This window comes from Oryzias latipes, chromosome 16 (assembly GCF_053564925.1).
Source record: "Oryzias latipes strain Hd-rR chromosome 16, Olatipes_Hd-rR_3.1".
NCBI lineage: Eukaryota > Metazoa > Chordata > Actinopteri > Beloniformes > Adrianichthyidae > Oryzias > Oryzias latipes.
The window spans coordinates 3461736-3481663 of record NC_136252.1 but is presented as its reverse complement, the minus strand read 5'-3'; the positions used below and the strand labels follow the sequence as shown (position 1 = coordinate 3481663).

Below are 19928 nucleotides of genomic sequence, written 5' to 3'. Positions count from 1 at the left end.
ACCCCCCGCCCACCAAAGGACTGTCGGTGCCACTTACAGGCCCCACCATCCCAGCCCATCTGTGCTCCCACTTTAATTCACCTTACTCTACTGTATATAGTGTGTTGTTGTTGTTAACTTAATTTTTAACTTATTCTTAATTGCACTATACACCAAGTCAAATTCCTCGTTTTGTAAAGTGCGCTCTACTGAACCTGGCAATAAAACTTTTTCTGATTCCTGATTCTGATTCTATTAATCATTGTTTTTTATTCATTCAAAATGCAATTAAATCAATATTTTATCTTTTTTCTTTTCCTTTTTCTTTTTTTTTTATCTCTTATATCCTTTTTTATAATCAATGTTTGAACTTCTTTTCCTTTCTATTGTCATGGTTTCAGTTTGTTGTCTTTTTTTTCGCTTTAGTTCTTGTTCTGTCTTGTTTGGTTCTGTTTCCTGTTTTATTTTGAAAGGTTTCCTGTCTTGTCATGTTTCTTGAGTTTTACTTCCTTTGGTCCCCATCTGCCCTAATCGTGTTCACCTGTGTCTTGTCTGCCCTGTCTGTATATAAGTCTTGTCTCTGCCTTCCTCCTGTGCTGGTCCATTAACTTCTGCTCATGTTGATCACGTCTTCTTGTCTGGCATCCATGTCCCTTGCCATGCCACAGTAAGTTTTTGTTTTTAGTTTTGTCATCCTGCTCTGCAGCGCTTTTTGTTAGTTAAATAAACCCACTTGCCCTGAACCCGTTTGCCTCCCGTCTCTGCGCCTGGGTCCTACCTGCTCTCGAGCCTCCCCCCCACACGACATCTATACATCCAATGAAATTAAACTACAAATCAACAAACACAACTGATAACAAATGTCTCTAAAAAATGATGTGTATATTTGCAGAACCTTAAAAACACCAAACAAATAACAAATGCTTCCCAATTAAAGCACAAAAAATGGAACACAAAATGTAAAACCCAAGTTAGAAATTGCAATTTGAAAAAGATACTTTTTTCAGCAGCTTTTCAAAATCAATCACCAATTCTACACTTCTGTGGATGAAACAAAGAACTCCAGAACAATGAAGCCATTTCTCTAAGTCTCTCTCACCTTCAGTTTTAAACAAGGTCTGTGAAAATCCACCATACATTGGTCACATGAACTCAGAGACCTGCTAAAAGTGCACAATTGTAAAAGCTCTTTTATATAGACAACTGTTTGTTTGCTTAGAGCTCTAAATATAAAAAAAAAATGCTTTTCTATCACCTAGACACAGATGGAGAACCATATCAACTGGATTAATAACAGGGTGGCATGTTTAGACAACATGAAGCTGTCCATCACATTTTTGACCTAAACATGTAAACACATCCTTGGCTCTGCGGTTAGGAAATGGTATTTGGGAATCTCTTTATACCAGGAGCCAGCCTGGCCATTGGAACATCGCCACAGTGCCCATCCAGACTGGGACAGCAACGGGGTCCACTTCAGAGCCGTGAGCTGCTGTGTTTAACTCCAGCTGTCCCAGTAAGGTAGACAACTGCAGCAACATCCACTGACCAAGCTGACAAGCCCTGGAAGAAAAGATCCCCACAAGAAAAACACTGGCTCAGGCAGTCACGTGCTCGGGCCCGCTAAATGCTACTTGTAGCTTTAATTATCCGTTGTTATGTTTATTCTGGTCTCTTGTTCAAGATAAAGGTATGAACCATGGTGTTTAAATGCATATTTTGATTTGCATACATCCAGTAATAAGACACACAGCCTAAGTAAAGGTTCCCAGCTGTATGTCTGAAAGCTTTCAGAAAACTTCAATAAACTCAACAGTGACATAAAGGTTTGGTGTGAGTTTGAACCTTGAGGTGTGTCGCTCGCTTGAAAGCCTTTCTACAGACGCTGCAGACATGACAGCGGTCCTTCCCGTGGGCTTGTCTGCAGTGGCGTCGCAGTGCATTGGCGTTCTGGAACATCTGGTCGCAGTAGTAGCACTGGTTCCGGTTATCAGTGTTCATCTGAGGGTCTTTCCCACATTTAAGTGCGTGACCTGAGGTCTGGATTGCAGAGGAGAACATGTAGGGTTGGTGCAGATCTTATGAGAATGGTCTAAAGACTCGATAGCGGCCGTTTCGTCTTTGCTTTGAGGGACGCTTGGGAATCTGTCGAAGCACTTACACTGTATACGTTTCCAGAAGCTCCACTTGCAGACTGGGAATGCTGACTGACCAGTATGACCTGCTGACCCGGGGCGACTGGCTGCCCTGACATTCCAGATTCATTCAGCACTGCAGGAAACGTCTGACTCTGAAAACATGACACCAGTTTAGAGTACTCCAGGTGTTGATTACAGAACTACACAGCAGTGAAGGTGCTCAGGTGTGTTGTGGTACCTGAGTGTTGAGGTTCAAGGTGACGCCATCCAGCATCCCTTGAGCATCTGCAAGGGTCAGAGTGACGCTGCCATCGCCCGCCATGCCGCCCGAGGACATCACCAGGCTCTGGGACACGGCGGAATGGGACGGAGTGGTGGAGGAGGGCAAACTGTGGACTGAATGTTACAGGGAAGTTGAAGTTGTCCACAGAAGCAGTTTGTACCAAATCTGCATGCTTTATGTCTCTATCTTGTATGTATTTTCCTGCAACCTTAACACACTTTGTATTTTTTATATAACTTGTGTAGAATAACTTATGCCGGAGCTGAAAAAAGTGTGGTTTAACAGAGCCTCTCTTCCAAACTGGTGGTTGAGTCAAATTTGCATACAAAGTGACTGGAAAGCTTCAGACTAATCAACAAACGGAAAAAAAGAAGCTCTCCGTGTCTCCGAGAGAAGCACTGGGAATATTTTCCACTTGAGCTGAGAGGAAAGCAATTGAGAGACAGTGACATGAGAACAGAAATTTGATTATGCTTTGGGGTGACCAGCCAATCAGTCAACAGAAATATCAGTGGACCATCACACACAATGCAAATCACATTGCTCACATCAAAGAAAAATCCCCAACAACAGGGCTCTTACTTACAGCAATCTACAAGGATCTCTGGAGAAACATACTTCCCAGGCAACACAATTGGCTGTTTTCAGTCATACAAAAGCAACATCACAGTTTGAGAGCAGCCTACAGGGGAACCGAGGACTGAGGTCACAGCAACAATCTATGAAACTTTACTTTACTGAAACTCACAACTTTTGGACGCAAACTGGTGAAGTAAAACAGAGGAGCAGATGGGGGATTCCATTTTGAGTTTGAAACACCTGCATGCAACTATTGCCAACTCCTAATGAGTTGCACCTAAAACAAGAGTGAAGGCCCGTACACACCGAGACGAATTTCGCCGGCGATTTTCGCCGACGTTTAACGCCTCGTGACTAAACAAAGGGCACCAATGAGAGTGTGCACACCGACTCGAAAAAACGCCACGCGTCAAAGCGTCAAAAAAAAAACCGCCTCGGGTTCGTTTTTTTTTTGACGCGTCACATTGAAATCTATTTGACCAATGAGAACGGCGCTTTTGCAAGCGCGTAAATACTTGCTCTCTTCTTCTGAGTGAAAAGCGACTTTAAGAAGTGTAAAGTTGCGCAGCGCCACCTTGTGTACAGGAGTATTTCTGTTTTACATTAAGCGCCATCTAATGTCAGGGAATGAAATTGCATGTTCAATCGGCTCATCGTCAGCAAAAATCGCCTGGGTGTGAACACAAAAAACGCGGCGAAAAACTCTGGCGAATAACGCCTGGCGAATATTCGTCCCGGTGTGTACGGGCCTTAACACGCAAGGACAGGTGTGGGGGACGTTGCACAGATTTTTCATTTTTTCAACCACCCCAACCCCGCAGGCTGTGCAAGGGGCTCATGTGTGATGTTCAGGTGAGGAAGTCAAAGGCACGCTGCATTCACAACGGCTGCGATCCGCGCATCAAATCCGTGCCTGCCGCCTCTCTTTTGAGGAAATCTACAGCTCGATGGCTTGACGTGCGGCCGCAGTGCGACCGCCAATGTTTTCCTGGACTTCATTCTTTGCCACATCATGGAAAACATTGATGATGTTGAGCAAGTAGCTTGGGTTTATGACTTGGGGAGCTCTACAGCCGTGTCGGCAGGCACGCCGCCTGCAGATCCTTCAGAGTCTCTAGGTGCACTTCCCTCCATCAGTGGGAGCTGCGCCTGGGTTATGGCCGTTTTCAACGTCACTTCCGTCAGTCTGTGGCTAAAACTTAAACAACACTACAGCTGACCTCTGGCTATACTTAGAAATGTTGATCATTAAAGTCTTACTGAAAAGCGTGGCGTCCGTGGCTTTCCGTAAATAATCTTTTGAGTTTGAAGAGGAAAAATCTTTCATTGAAACTGTACGTTTCCTGGTGCATTTAAACTGTTCCAGAAAACTGTAAACAATTTGACAAAAAGTACATTTGTGATCCATCAGTGCTTTGTGATTAGTTTTTTCTGTTAAATCAAATTTTGCAAATATTATTATATCAGCTGCTTTTCAGATCCAACAAGCTTGAACAACAGAGAAACGCCTTAAGCTGCGTTCACACCAAACGTGATTGGCGTGTCGGGGCGACCAGTTTCAATGATCAGCCTGTGGTACAGTAAAAGGTCCTAGGGCGCGATTTGACTGAACGCTGTGGTGCAGTGGTCTGGCAGCAGTGCGATTTGAGTGGCAGCACAGCCAGAGTTCAGAAATCTTAACTTTGTCGAGATTGCAGCGTCGCATCAGGAAGTCAGCTTTGGGAATGTGACGTTTTCAGTGACTCGAGTGCGTAGATTACACTCCCAATGTGGTGAATCCATCGGATAGTTCTCGCCCTGAACATCCATCCGTCCATTTTTTTTCACCCGCCAGTTCCCTTTCGGGGCAATGGTCCTGCGGGGGCCGTCCTGGCTACTGTTGGGTGAAGGCGGGGTACAGTCTGTTGCAGTCCCATTGGGCTGGAGCGATCTACGCCGGCCCCGGGAGGCGAGCTAGCGGTCTAACAGAGTCTTTGCGGTATGATGAGGCAGCCTGCTAGAGTCTCCTGAACTTATCTTTCTTGTTTTCATGGAGGCAATTATAAAATAGGTCCACTTATTTTATTCTTGGTTTTATTTTTCCCCAGAGAGACAGAAACACAGCAGAAAAACTTTCAAACCGCTCCAAGAACTGTAGGAAAACCCGACAAACATCCAACATCTTACTTCCCACCTATTTCCCCTCACCTGCTATTCCAGCACTAGATGGGCTTTGGGGCAGGAGGTGGTCGTTTGTGATGGTCAGGGTGGCGTTTGAGGGCTGGCTGGTCAGCGGTGATGTCAGCCTCATGCTGCCGTTCATCTCTGTGCCGCTGGGATTATTATGCTGCGGGATCAGGTCCTGACCTGCATGAAATCACAGAAACATTTGCTTCAGAGCATTTCCCAAACTCAAACTGGGATTATTTGAAGTCAAGAAAGAGGGAAGCTTTAGTCTCATGGACCCATCATCTGAGGTTGTTGAGGTCTAAAGCCATCGTTTGTGTGAAAGGCCTTTCAAAGGTTGAACACCCGTGCCACCAGGCTGACGCTCTGTTGACCTTTGACCTTGCCAAGGGGCCGCCATGTTGGATTTAAAAACCGATTCATCTTTAGTACCAGCCAATTCAATTCAATTCAATTCAATTTTAATTGTATAGCCCAAAATCACAACAACAGTCGTCTCGATGGGCTTCGAAGTAAAACATGAAATCAAAAGGATCACGAATACAAAGAGTTCAATAGAAAAATACTAAAATGAACTAACAAACTGACTAAGCTATACTGGCATCCCTGCCCCTAGACCCCCCTTCGCGGTAAGGAAAAACTCCCAAAAAAACCGGATTCCGGAAAAAACGAAGAAAACTCAGGGGTGCCCACATGAAGGAGGGATCCTTCCCCAGGACGGACAGGCGATTTACCAGAAATCTTAGAGAAGAATTAACTTATCTAAATCTACAACTACATATTTAAAGTCCAGCAGACGAGCTTCATCCAGCCGTGGTTGTGGGGACAGTCAAAGGCGCGAGTCGAGCCGGAGACAGGAACCACAGCCAGGTGTAGGAGCAGGAGCAGAGGCGAGGTACTCGGTCAGGTACAGAGCAGAGACGAGCCAGAGATGAGCCAGAGGCAGGATCCACAGCCAGGTGTAGGAGCAGGAGCAAAGGCGAGGTAAACGGTCAGGAACTGGAGCACGGAGCCTCAAATTTAAACTTCTCCTAGGGACTTCAAGTAATCACCTCCTAACTCATTATGCATCATTGGGAATATACTTGGGGAAAAATGTTGGAATTAAAATGTACAGATTTGTAATGGCGCCAACGTGGCGAGCTCGCAAAAGTGGGGTTCCCTGTTTATTTAACACATGACTCGTCGGCTCAAGGTCAACGAAAGGAACATGATATATGAACATGTCAGGAAATGTGGGCGTGGTTTAGGAAAAACCCTCAGCTGCCAAGGAAATCCAAACATGTCCTTTTGCCAATCCTTTTAAAAATGACAGACCTCCTTCAGCCCCAGGTGACTGAAACAAAAAAATGGTTACTATGGAGATAAGACCAACAGAAAAGTATATTTTTCCCCATCAATTTGTGACAAGCGTCTCTGACTGGGGTGGCAGAGGGAAAAACTACGGCGCGTGGAGCAGCTGCTCAGAGGGCGGGTCAAAGGGGGCGGCGAGGCCGGGTGGTGCCTGCGGGCCGTACAAAGACACCATCGGCTTTAATTTCAGTTGAACTGTTTGAAAGACAGCCACAGGTAGACTAAACACTGGCATTTGCAAAGGGGCTCATGCTAATTCAGACTAACAAGCTGCCCAGGTCCTGGTTCAAGGAAAAGGCAAATCATTAAAACAAGACAAAATAGGAGAAAGATGTTTTTCCACCTTGAAATCAGGACACTAGCTAGAGCCTGGGGAGTCTGAGAAAAACAACATGACACGTAAATGTAAGGGAGCAGGTCTGCCATTGTGTTGATCTCACTTTTTGTGTGTTCAGAGGTAGCTGGTTGTCTTCTCCCATGTTTAATACCAAGTAAAAATTAGATGCTTTTTAATATTATTATGGCGCTGAAAGATAATGTCCCGTATGAGAATGACTGCAACTCAAAATCTATAGAATGTTTCTGCTTTGTCATCAATTTAGAGCTGTAGGGTCACAGGCCGAATAAGTTTACATCATATTTTTATTTTCATGCTTTAAAAAAAGCTCAAACTGGAAAAAAAAGGTTAATAAAATGTGATTTTATCAGCGCTGCAGAGTGAAGGATAAGAATCTGAATGAAAGGCTCTGTGTGCAGTAGAATGATAATGAATGCAGCAGTGAGTTTATCTCTGTTGTTTGTTTGAGTTATGGCTGTCGTTCTGCGGTCCTCGTGCATGAATAAAGGCTTGGCGGGCCTGCATCCTACCTGATATGGTGAGGGTTATCTCCTGAGGATTTCCTGCAGCGCTGCTGGAGCCGGCAGCTGAAGCCTGGGCCTGGACCTGGGCGAGAGCCTGAGTCAGGCTGGAATTGTTGATGGTCAGAGTAATCTCCTGACCGCTGCTCCCGCCTCCTGCCACCAACCCAGAGCTGCTCATGACATGGCTTAAGTCCTGAGAGCCTGCACAACCCACAGACAAGCAGACATATGAATAAAAAACAGATTGCATCCAACCATTTAGGATTTTTAGGTCCCCTCTAAGCTGTCGCATACTTGCAGAGTCCTGTTCTGACAGGCCGGCCATTGAGACCTGTGCAGGTGTGATGGAGGACGGCTGCAGCGCCAGGCTGGTCAGGGGGTGGATGACAACGTTGGCGGGCACAGAGGGATCGGTTGTGGACATGAGCTGGCTGCCAGAGTGGGAAACCAGGCTGGTGTCGACGCTCAGAGGCTGAGAGAGGAGGCCACCCTGCTGTAAGGTCTGCTGGAAGAGGGCGTGGTCGATCTGAAGAATGAAAGGACACCTCAGGTGAAAAACGCAGAGAACAGGAACGCATGAGTCTAGAGGATTGCTTTTTCTATCAGATAAATGCTTGACAATATTTTTGGCAGATTGTGAAACTAATCTATTGCAGGTCTGTGAGAGAAAAAGTCCAAATCGGCAGTGATGCCTTCTTCAGGCAGTGTTGATCAGGAATAAAAACATTGCCAAATATTGCCAGAACAAACCGCTTTTGGAATTGAAATTACACCTGCAGGGTTCTGCAGACATGCAGACTCATACATTTTTCCTTGTTATTGTTTCAGACGTCACGCGGTTTGTGAGCTGTGATCTTAACCAGGAGTGTTTTTCTGCTGATACTTTTTATGCTTCCACAGGTTTTAGCTTATGATGGCATCAACTTGTTCCAGATAAGTCTTACTTTGCCTGCATTTATAAGGGAAAACATTGCTCAAGCATTTCTGTACCACTCTAAACTAAAGCAAGCTTTGGAAGGACTGACGGAAATTGAAGAGTTCACTCAATAGTTCCTCAAGATCTCTTTATATCCATGCTCTGATGCTTTTCACCTAACCGAATTCTATCAATCTTCCAACCTTCCAAAGTAAAAGTCTGTCCAAATTCCATTTCAACAAACATGAGGGTGTAGTCTTTACTTTTTTTTTTTATAAGTAGCCACTATATTTTCATCTTATGAAGTAATCCCAAAATATGGTAAACTAAAAAAACACAGAATACTGAAAAATGACATCATTAGAGAAACTGCCTTTCCCTGAGGCCTTAATCACAAGTGTCCTTACGAGTGGACCTGTAGGGGACACGCAGGCGGTCACTCTGCGCAGGCGGTCACTCTGCGCAGGCGGTCACTCTGCGCAGGCGGTCACTCTGCGCAGGTGGTCACTCTGCGCAGCCAACCCGTAGAGTGAAAATGTGAAATGAAACCTGCACATTGCACTAAGGACCTGCTGGTGCTGTTGAAGACGCAGAGTGTTGTTTGTGTCGGGATTCTACAGGCGTCCTATGGGAACTTGCACCTGTGGTCGGTAAGGAGCCAGTACGTGTGCTGTGCCAACGACTGCAGAGCTGCAAAAGGGCGCCATGAGACAGCAGCACCCGTGTGGCATACGTATGTGCAACTTACATTATCCTTACAAAGACCTCACAATACACGTACCACATGCACAACACTGGTACTTCCATTTTCATGAGATCCCTTGAGGGGTCTGCACCTCTCTACGACCCTCCATGAACACAAACAACCCAAAAAGCCAGCTCAACCCCCCGTGAGGGTACATGTGACTGAGGCGTCATCTTAGGAGAGCAACCTCTAGCAAGAATTTGAAGGAGCACATCTCAAAAACATAGTAATAAGACAAAAAAGGTCTACATTCACTGTGCTCTTGATGTACTTTATGCAGCAGAACTGCAGGATCCTCTGAGGAGAGCTATGTTTGAGGTTCCTGTTAATCATGCAGCAAACCCTTCCACTGCTCCTGGAGTGCAAACACCCCAGAGTTTCACTCATCTAAGGCCAGTTTGATCCAATCCGGACAGCTCCGTGATGGGTTTCACCTGTAGTGTGATATTGTTGATGTTGGTGGGATCGATGCCAGAGATCTGGACGCCGGGACACACCAGGTTGGCCGGTGTCAGCTGCAGCTGGATGCCATCCAGTGTTGTGAGTCCGTCTGGGAGAGACACGGTCAGATCTCCTGCAGCTGTGCCACACGCAAACACAGAGATCTCTGTCAGCCACTTGGAGCAGAAGCTGTCCAGCACCAGCAATACAGAAAAAAACCCATTCTTTCTTGAAGTGAACTAGACTGGGCTTGAAATTCTATTAAAATGTGATCAAATCAGAACCTAGAATTGCTTTGGACAGATTAGAAAGCCTCATCTGTATTATAATCTCAGACAGTCATGCAGGTCCTTTCTGTCACTTTCCATTACAAGGTGTCCGACATGTCCATATCAATAAAACGACCTTGCATGTCGCCGCTTTAAAATGACGGTTTTAGATTTTCCATGTAAAAAACAAAGCTGATTCTGAGCCCAACATTCCCCCAGGAGAGGACGGCTGGCATTTCCTGATGTCCCACAGCAGCCCTGGACTGTTTGGGAATTCTGCTCTTCTTTGCACCATTGAGCAAAAATGTCCGCCCTCCCAGGTGGCATCAGCCACTTTTGAAATCCAAAAGTTTACTTTTGTTAATTCTTCTAAAAACGACAAAATGATTGGTATGGAGATGAAACCACAAGAAGTCAGCATTTTGGAAAAGTGTTTTGTCCCGCGCAGCTCTGCAGAGGGGGCAGAGGCAGAAGGACAGAGTGGGTCAAAAGTGGCCACTCTCTCACCGCTTTCATTTATTTGCATTTGCCTCAAAAAAATGAGTTCAGTATCGAAGGCTAAATTCTCAAACATTCTTTTTCTAAAATTTCACTTAAATTGGGTTTTTGTCCTCTTCGCTGATAAAAAGCCTGGAAAAACCTGAACAGCTGTGAGTCCCACATCCCCATAAAAATAAATCCAGATCCAGACATCATAAGGAATGTTTGGAGTCACTTTCATTTCTTTTAAAATACACCAAAAAAGCAGCTTTCTTCAGAAAAAGATCAAAACAGGAGCCATGATTGGAGGAAGTGATGCACAGAGGAGGTGGCTCGTGAAGACAAGGCTCTTTAATCTTCCTGGCGTTGGCCTTATCACACTCTCACATGAATCATGTCGCTCTGAGCAACAGTGCCGATGCTGCACTGTAAGCCTTCACGCAAAAACCTAAATGCATTGAATGCTTGCCGACAGAACGACAGGAGAGCTACTTAGGTGCACAATAGCCTTTCTAAATATTTTCTTCCTTTCAAAATGCTTGTAAATAATACATTTTAAAAATGTGCCTCTGCCTTTTCCTTTTAGCACAAATGTTCTGAATTCAGGAGAAAACGCACCTGACATGGAAGCAGGCAGGATGGCCTGACCTACAAGGCCTTGCTGCAGTAGGTTCTGGTCGTACTGCCCCGCCAGGACCTGGTTGGCTGGGAGGTAAATGTTGGGGTCAGCGTTGGGATTTTGCAGCAGACCCACAGGTGGAAGAGCCTCTGAGACCGCTGGCTGCTGGTCATGGCTGGAGGCCACAGCGGGGCCGGCGCATTGGTCTTGGTTCTGCCTGGCCTGACCGGCGGACGAGGCAGAGCGTTTGGACTTGCGGCTGTCGATACTCGGACGGAAGTGACACTGGATGTGGGTTTTACGGTGGCCTGAAGTCCTGAAACGGAGTTCACAGAAGGGGCATTTGAAAGGCTTGGAGCCAGTGTGGAGGCGCATGTGCACCTTCAGGCTGCCCTTTGTGGAGAAGGAGGTGTTGCACATGTGGCAGCTGAACAACTTCTGTCCTGCAGAGATAAGGAGCGCGTTGAACCACAAGTCAGAAAAAGTCAAGACTCATGTTCAAATTTCCCAGATCCTGTTTCTCAGTAGAATAGAAATGTGCTGAAAGCAGTGGTGTAGTTTTTTAAAAGTATGGAGTTTTCTGCTTCAGTCACACACAGGAAAGATCTCACAACAATCTGCTGCAGGGAAATGTCGGTGCAGCAGCTTCATCAACAACCAGAACAGACACCAACCTGTGTGCGTTTTGACATGACAGTCCAGGGTGGATTTCACTGTAAAGGTTTTCCCACATTCATCGCACTTGTAAGGCCGTTCCCCCGTGTGGATTCGGACGTGCCTATGGTGAAAGACAATGTTAAGACTTGGAAAAACAGTCTAAATGACCCCCCCCCCCCCCATGAGAAAAAGAAAAGGGGCTGACCCAAAACTGCTATTCCAGCCGTTTTGCTAACAAGCATCTCTGACCCAGAAAATTAAATCTGCTGTCTGATCCTAAACTGAAGCTAGAAACGAAATGTTTGGGACGTCTTGTATAAATATCAAACAAATCCTGACAGAACTTGCAAGACAAATATTCTTCCCACAAACATGATCTCAAAATATTTTCACACACTCTTGCAACCCTTACAGAAGGAGAGGCGCCGTGGAGACGAGACCCTGTGCTACCAATCATTTCTGAAGTGAGTGTAATTAGCGAGCCTCGCTGCTTTTCACAGCTTCTGCGAATTGCGTAAAGTAATTTACTGACATAGAGTACCTTTGATCTGCACGGATTCGCTTTTTAGAAGCTTATTTAGTTTTGCAAAATACTTCAAGAAACACTTGTTCAAAACACTGGGAATAATGACTTGAGCTGCAGCTTCTCTTGGGAAAATTACAGCTGAAGTTCAACGTCTCACTTGAGCTAGACACTGTTTTCAGTATAGGATGAAATGACGACTGTAGTCACCGCCACTGCGTCTGCATATGACGTCACTCCATATCCTGTTTCCAAAAACATGTCGGAGAGATCAGATGGAGAGCAGCTCAAACTAAAAGTCCCGCTTTAATCATCTTTTATAAACCGTTCTCAGTCCCAGATCTCTAATTATGCCGTTTTATCAAAAGGCCTGTGTCGGGTGTGTTGGTGGGACCGTTGGTGCAGAGCAACCCCGCCCCCATTCCCCTCCCCACTCCTGAGAGTTCTCTGTTTAGACGCTCTCCCACCAGCTTACAGCCCCTCACACCCCCAACCTGACATTACAGGTGCAACAACAATGGTGAGCAATGTTGGAGCTACAGCTCAGACCAGGAAAACAAAGACGATCACGGATCTATTGGTCTGACAGTGGATGATCAGAATCATAGACTGTACATAGGAACTGGACAGACTGATCCCTCCTCCCTCTCCTTCCAAAACAGGAAGTGTCCGCTGGCTCCAAAATGTCAGTCTACCATAGAGAAATAAACAGCTGTCACTCATCCATTTTTCAGAATAACAATTCTTGCTCTGATAACTTTTCCCAAACATCTCCTTAATTATCCTGATTATTTCTTTCATGAGATTTTTTTCTCTATCACAAGTTATTCAAGTTATAAACTGACCAATCAGATGCCTCAGTAAAAGCATGTGTTGCCCTCTGGCCCCACCTCAAACTTTTGATTGTCAGATTCTCCTGAGCCACTTTAATGGAAGGGGTGTGGACTTCCAACAAGCTCACTCCTGATTGGCGACAGTAGTTGCCCTAGTAATGTTGTCTCAGACCGACTCGGACAAATAACAGTTGACCGGCTCCAAATGGCGGCACAAGTATCGTGGCGAAATGGCTTAATTCCCTACGATCCAACCAGATCTGTTTGAAGCAAGATGTTTATTGGATCGACTTATACAATTCTAAAATCGTTTCAAAAATAGATAAATATCGACATTGGAAAATTCAATTCAATTCATTTTTATTTATATAGCCCAATATTACAACCATAGTGGTCTCAATGGGCTTCATACCGGTAATTGTATAGTAATAAAGGAAATCAGTGCTGCACGGTGAGGCAGAAAATGATATAAAATGGTAAACTTGCTGAAGTCATTGTGACTTGAATTTGTTCCTTTAATTTACCCGATAATCCTGTCAGAAAATCCAGGATAAACACAGAATTTAACAAGTAAGAATGACTTTCCGCCGGACTTCCTGTGACTGAGGTCAGGTGTGTTCGAGTCGTTCTCTGTGATTCATTTCTGACTATAACAAGTTCCACTAACACATCCGTGGCATCCATCTGTCAGCAGGACAAAGGTCAACCGCCAACAACCCACTGCAGAAATGGCCCCAGAGCTTCATGGGTAGACGGAGGTCACCTTTACCTCACCAGGTCACTGGGCTTCTTGAAGCTCTTGGGGCAGTAATTGCAGCAGTTGGCGAACTTGGGCTCAGTTTCCAGCTCCACGGCTTTGTCTTTGATTTCGCTGATCCGGTCCCTTTCCGCGGCCGACTGGGCGAGGATTCGCTCCGACACAGAGGCCTCTTCGCCGGGATCTTTGGCCAACTCTGCCGTCTGCTCCTCAGTGAACGTGATGATTTCCAAGCCCCGCCTCTTTGATGCTTTCAGCTCACCGTCCTCATCATCGTCCTCTTCCTCCCCGTCCTGAGTGTCTAGACCTGTAAATGTGACACGCAGGCTCTGTTACCATGTTTATAAAAACACACAAATCTGCACACAGTCCTGTCATCTTGGCCTGCACAGTTGTTACAGTGCAGAACAACACAAATGTACTATTTTCCATCCATGACACTTAAAGTCCCACTCCAACCATATTTTATTCTTTTGTAAAATAGTTTCCAGTAGTCTTTTAATTATGATTGTGCGTTTTTTTAGCAAAAACTAAAAAAATAGATTCGTTCTTTAAGACATATTTTAATCCCAGTGGCAGTAGCTCATTAGAAATAAATTCTGGTTTGTGGGCGGGACTGTTGGCTCCCCATCGCTCTCTTTGAGCTAATAGCTCCAGGCTAGCACTAGCGAGGCAAAAATAATGGCGAGCAATATTGGATCAATCCAGCCGTACAGTTTTGAGCCAGAGGCCAGCTCAGAGCTAAGCGTGAGCGATCCAGCAAGGGGGCGGAGCAGCGGAGTGGAGGCAGGCCCACTTCAGTAGTTGCATAGTTAGCCCCAACTTTTTCCAGCATCCAGTTTTCTGTCATTTGAATCAATAAATGCTCAATACACACATTCTTTAATAAAGGTCCTCAATTGGGGAGAAAAATTCTACCAGAACATGTTAAAAACACAGAAAAGACGATTTTCATTGAAGTGGGTCTTTAGATAGTACTCAGTGTTTTTACAAAGCCCATACCATGAAACTACCTTGTGGCCCTGCTTCTTTTGGGCTAATCTTTTAACATATAAACCAATTTAGGAGGAAAAACTTTTAGCAATGAACCCTTTTACACCCACCTACCCTAACGACCCTAACTCTGTAAGTGTTTATGCAATTTACATAAGTCCTGTGAATCCTGAAGCACAGAACAGCAGCGTTGCACTGATATGCAACACTTTACAGTAGTGAAATGTGTCAATTATTTGAAAACCGGTTTTGCTCCATTATGCAACATTTTACGTAAGTTACTTTATGCTATCTGCAAAGCAGCCTTTAGAATTAGCTTTAGAATGAGCCAATTCATGTTGATGACATAAACAGTCGAAGGTTTACGGTGCATTCTTTAGTGGGCCATTTAGATGTTGCCAGTAAAATGTCCGGAGTTTAAAGGTTTGATTTTGAACCCACAGGGTAACAAATAATACAAACTATGGAAAAAATCAGGAGTATGCAGCCAAAACATGAAATCATTTGGCAAAAATGAAAAACTGTCTTTTAAATTGAAACTGGTTGGACTGACTGTGGTGGTAGAAAGGTTGAAAAGCCTCGTTCTCAGCATCCTTACTTTGCTCTTCGACTCCATGCTCCTTCTTCATGTGTCTTTTGCACAGCATGCTGGTCCTGAAGGTGTCGTCGCACATGGAGCATTTGAAAGACTTCATGTGGATAATCATATGACGGCTCAGGCTCCCGTTGGTCGTGAACGAGGCATCGCAAACATCACAGCGAAAAGGCTTCACTCCTGGCAGATTTCACAGCAACAGTTTGACATGAGGTTCATTCAGGAAATGAATATTTCTGCGTTAATACCAGTTTGCTTGCAAATGCACAAAAGGCATCTGTGTTCATCCCTCCACCATGGTTAAAGTCAGGGGTGGAGAGTGGAATAGTGCGTTTCAAGCTTCATTCAAAACAGATTGGTCTGCGATTGAGTTGGAAATGAAAAGAAAGTCAAACATTGGTGGATAGTATCATCAAAACTGCATTGAAGCAAAAAAAAATTAAAGAGATTGTTAAACATGTAACATATAAAATATAAAGGATTATAGTTTCACTGCTATTGATTGACAAAACAGTTTCTAATAAAGTTCAACTAAAAATGTTGTGGAGGGGTTTCCCCTGCAGACGTAAAGCACGCTCACCCGTGTGAGTGTTTAGATGGGACTTGAGCACTCCGGCCGACACGAAGGCTCTTCCACACAAAGGACACCTGAATGGTTTCTCCCCAGTGTGAGACCGGATGTGCTGCTTCAGGTGACTCGACTTCTTGAAACCTTTATTGCACCAGCTGCACCTGAAACGACAAAAAAGAGAAGACGAGGAGTGAGATGGATCTCCAAAGCAAAGGCAGCATGTGGCCTCTCTGCCAATCATTCAAACCAGCAGCTCCGCTTTGGCTGTGAAAGAGAGGGAAGTCCACGGAGTGAGGAGCATCAGATGGTGAAGGGTTCAAGAGAAGAGGGTCTTAAGAACCGCTCGGCAGGAAACTGGAGTTAGGCAGCAACCGGCTACTTATTAACTACTTATTACTTGAAAAGATTTAAAACCTAAGTTCAATAAATGTTGACAAGTTAGAGTGGCGTTGATTTTCATTATTTTGGAAACAAAAATTTAAATTTATGTTTTAAGACAAGTAAAGACAAGACAAGTGCTAGTTTACTGTACTGAGAGCATATCCTTATTTTCATCCCATTTTGTTCTAAAGTAAGTTATTGAGACTTTTTACACTACTTTTTGTCACTGTAACCCAAATGAACTACTATTAGGTACATAAAAACTCAAAAAATACTAACCATTTGCTTAGAACGAGCTAAAAAATACTGTATTTCCCTCACTATACAGGAATTATAAGGCGCACCATCAATGAATGGTTTCTTTTTGAATTGATGTCATATAACATATAACAAACTATAAGGTACACTCAAGTCAGACAAAGGGGTCAGAGATAGGTCAGTCAGACTTTAACTGTGCTCACAGTAACTCTAAAACGTCTATGCAACACGCTACATGTTAGCGTGTTACAATGGCGTGCGTCATGGCTTCCAACGTTAGCCACGTTAAAAGCTTTAGCCAGGTTAGCATATTCACAGTGTCTGTAACTCCCACTTTTGTTTTCAACGTGTCAAAAAGTAGACTGACGCCACTAAAACAAACGGAGGGACACCCCAACCCAGTTAGTTTAACACGTAAAAATAAAAAACCCAGTCTAACACGGCTACACGTTAACTACACACAGCGTCTTTACAATAACACTCAACCAGTGGACCACTTTAAATGACTTTAACTATGAACACCAGCAGATGTATCATCCATATATAAGGTGCTCTGGATTATAAGGTCCTCTGTTGCTTTGTGAAATTAAACGGTATTATTGGGCTGAATAAGATTCAGTTTTAAGAATTTCTATCTGGAAATGCTTTTTTGGCCTATCTTTCCCCTTTTGAATGCTTTGGTGAACCCCTGTTTCTAGATTTAATATGTTACTAAAAGATTTCTGGCTGAGTAAAACTGCCTTGCTGCACAGACATCTGACTTTACTACATTCTAGTCATTTTCTCCTTAAGATTAGCTATTTTCCTATTGTTGGGTACCTTTTTTTGTACTGTTTGTGTCTTTTTTTAAATTGGACAAAAACCTTTTTTCAATGTCTTTCTAGAAGGATTTGGACACATAAAAATGAAACGCGTCTAAATGTTGGAGGGCAGCTTTGGTACTATTTTAAATCAGGATCCTTTTGGATTTCTGTCACTTCCCTGCAAAACTGAATGTTCATCGTAAAGCCTGCTTGACAAAAAAGACTGACATTACCAATGATAGCTCTTGTTCTGTTGCTCTACCTGACCTTATAATGCTTTCCAGGAGCTAAATGTAGAATCTCTGGCTCAGAAAGCCAAACGTCAAACTCTTCTGTCTGCAGGTCAAACTAATCCAACGTAAACCCGCTTTTTTCCTGAGATGGATTCAGATAAACTCTTGCAGACTGAATCTGACTGGAGCAAAACCTGAAATGATGAGCAGACAACAAAAGGCTAAGGCGCCGCAGTGAAAGTCAGGTGTGTCGAGTGAATAAAGGCAGACGTTGAGCTGGGAGAAGTCGCTGAATACCAATTGGTGCTTTTTATACAGCTTGTAATTCAAGACACGGTGTGAAGAAGCGAGAATTTTCTGCTTTAACAGAAACCTGCAGAAGAGGTGCAGACCTGTAGGCTCTCTTGCTGTTTTCTTCACTGTCTTCCTGGAAGTCTGGAGTTTCTGTCAGCTGAAGCTCATTCTGACTGTTTGGCTGCAGAAGTCCATTTGTCTGGAATGATAAAGACAAACACAAATCAAGACAATATTACTGTGTTGAGACGTGACCAGTGTCTCTGCAGTCCTCCCACATGGTCTGAAGTCGACCCCCTCTTTGCATCTGGCCCTGCAGGGGGGGGGTTCTCTGATGTGACTCTTCCAGGTCATTGGATGACCTGAAACCAGAAGCCACCTTTTGACCAACACCATTGATCCCAAGGTTCCCCTCCCCCACTCCCGTCTCTGCATTCTTCAGGACTTGAACAATAAAGTTTTTAGTAAACCACCAAAAAAAAAAACACCAAACACACCTTTAAGACAGGAATATATAAAAACTAATGGAAAAGAAAGTGATTAAAGGGCAATTAGACAATGAGAGGAAATTAGTATGAACTGTTTTAAATGATGTTAAAATATATAAAAGGATTCAATTAAAAGATTAAATAAATAATTGAATTGCTATGGATGAGGCAGACAGAAAGAACAAATAAAAGACATCCTTCTCTTCATTCCTAAAGTAACAGACAATCCCAAAAGCAGGAGGAGGTAGAATGAAGCCTCTCCCATGTCTAGTGATCAGATGACGGCTCTTTCTGATGTTTCATTCACACATGGAACAGCTGATCACAGGAAGACAACCAACTACTCCAAAGATCTGCTAGAGTACATGAATCCAGCTTATCGTTTTAAAGGGCCAAATTTGTCTGCTTTTAAGTGTTTCATCATGTTAATTAAATGGACCGTTCACCCGTTTCTGAGTATTCCTCTAAAAGCCTGCGCTCTGAGCACCACCCCACCCCATCCCATGAGTGTGAGCGGGTTCTCACATGGTTACTGGATGTTGTTTTTCGTGGGCGAAACGCAGACACGCTGCTGACGCCACGAAGTGAGAGCCAAAGGCGGAGCCTCAGAGATCCAGTCACCTTACTTAGTTGGAGAATGAAATGGCGAAAATAACTAATATTTCATTTAAAATGTTCTTTAGTGTGGCTACGGTAATATGATATGATATGTATTGCCATAGTTTACTTGTACAAACCTTTTAACTCAGTGGTCCCCAACCCCCAAGCTGAGGACCGGTACTGGTTTACGGGACAGTTGGTACGGGGCTGCAGGGACAAAAACACTCTCTAGGTAGATTAAAAAAAAAAATCCATTCTAAAGGAAGTTTTATTTTGGAAAACTTCTGGATTCTTCACCACATCTAGCTCGTTCTTGATGCATGTAAAGTCGCTCGGCACGTGTCAAAAATCCATCCACTAAGCGACGGCGCCGACCACCAAACTGAAACCCCAAATCTAACAAAGTTGATGTAAAACGAATACATATAAGGTATGTGGAAAAACACAACCGTGTCTGATAATAGAAGAACCTACGATGTCAGGAAAACTAACATCTGGAAAGTTTCTTTCCATTCACAGACCAGAGCCAGTGAGGAAACAGAAAAGTCTTTGACTTTAAAATAAAGGAAATTTGCGTTTAACAGACAAGAACCAGTAGTCTTCACTCCTTATTTGGATATATTGTGATAGCTGTTCCAACAGACCATAATATTAAAGCATAACATCCATGTGTCCAAGTTTACACAGATTTTCTTTTTGCATTTATGCATCCACCCTTCAGAGTTGGACGAGGGTGAAGTTGGCGTCTGATTTTGTAACTTAAACTTTGACAGTTATGGGTTTATGGGAAAATCTATTTCCCATTTTATAAAGTCTAGAGTTAATAATGATTAATTGTAATTGTTGGGAGACTCAAGGTCACCTTACAGCAGATGATCCATAAAGATAAATATAATACAAATTATACAAACAGTAATGACGCAATATAAAAATGGAAAAGCAGAAAGAGTGTACAAATAAAGTTTAAAGCAGCTGCAGATAATTCACAGAGGATCAAGATCAACTTTACCCTCAAAAGTTAAGGGAAACTAAAAAAGAAAATCAGACGCACACTTCAGCCTCACACAGGCCAGTCTGGACAATATTGCCTGAAGATAAACCGTGTCCTGATAG

The 19928-nt window shown here is 43.9% G+C and overlaps 1 protein-coding gene across 1 annotated transcript in view; it reads right to left on the bottom strand.

Moving 5' to 3' along the window:
- The window catches only part of LOC101159250 (zinc finger protein 236), a 97706-nt gene that overhangs the window by 29525 nt on the left and 48253 nt on the right, over positions 1 to 19928 (bottom strand). The window contains exons 17-29 of the mRNA XM_011473312.4: positions 17826 to 17926; positions 15768 to 15919; positions 15191 to 15367; positions 13612 to 13906; positions 11504 to 11607; positions 10829 to 11272; positions 9455 to 9600; positions 7654 to 7885; positions 7366 to 7560; positions 5167 to 5325; positions 2356 to 2513; positions 2141 to 2269; positions 1825 to 2019 (exon numbers count right to left, since the gene is read on the bottom strand). Of these exons, the coding sequence (XP_011471614.1) occupies positions 1825 to 2019; positions 2141 to 2269; positions 2356 to 2513; positions 5167 to 5325; positions 7366 to 7560; positions 7654 to 7885; positions 9455 to 9600; positions 10829 to 11272; positions 11504 to 11607; positions 13612 to 13906; positions 15191 to 15367; positions 15768 to 15919; positions 17826 to 17926 (2487 nt within the window). The remainder of the gene's footprint in view (positions 1 to 1824; positions 2020 to 2140; positions 2270 to 2355; positions 2514 to 5166; positions 5326 to 7365; positions 7561 to 7653; positions 7886 to 9454; positions 9601 to 10828; positions 11273 to 11503; positions 11608 to 13611; positions 13907 to 15190; positions 15368 to 15767; positions 15920 to 17825; positions 17927 to 19928) is intronic.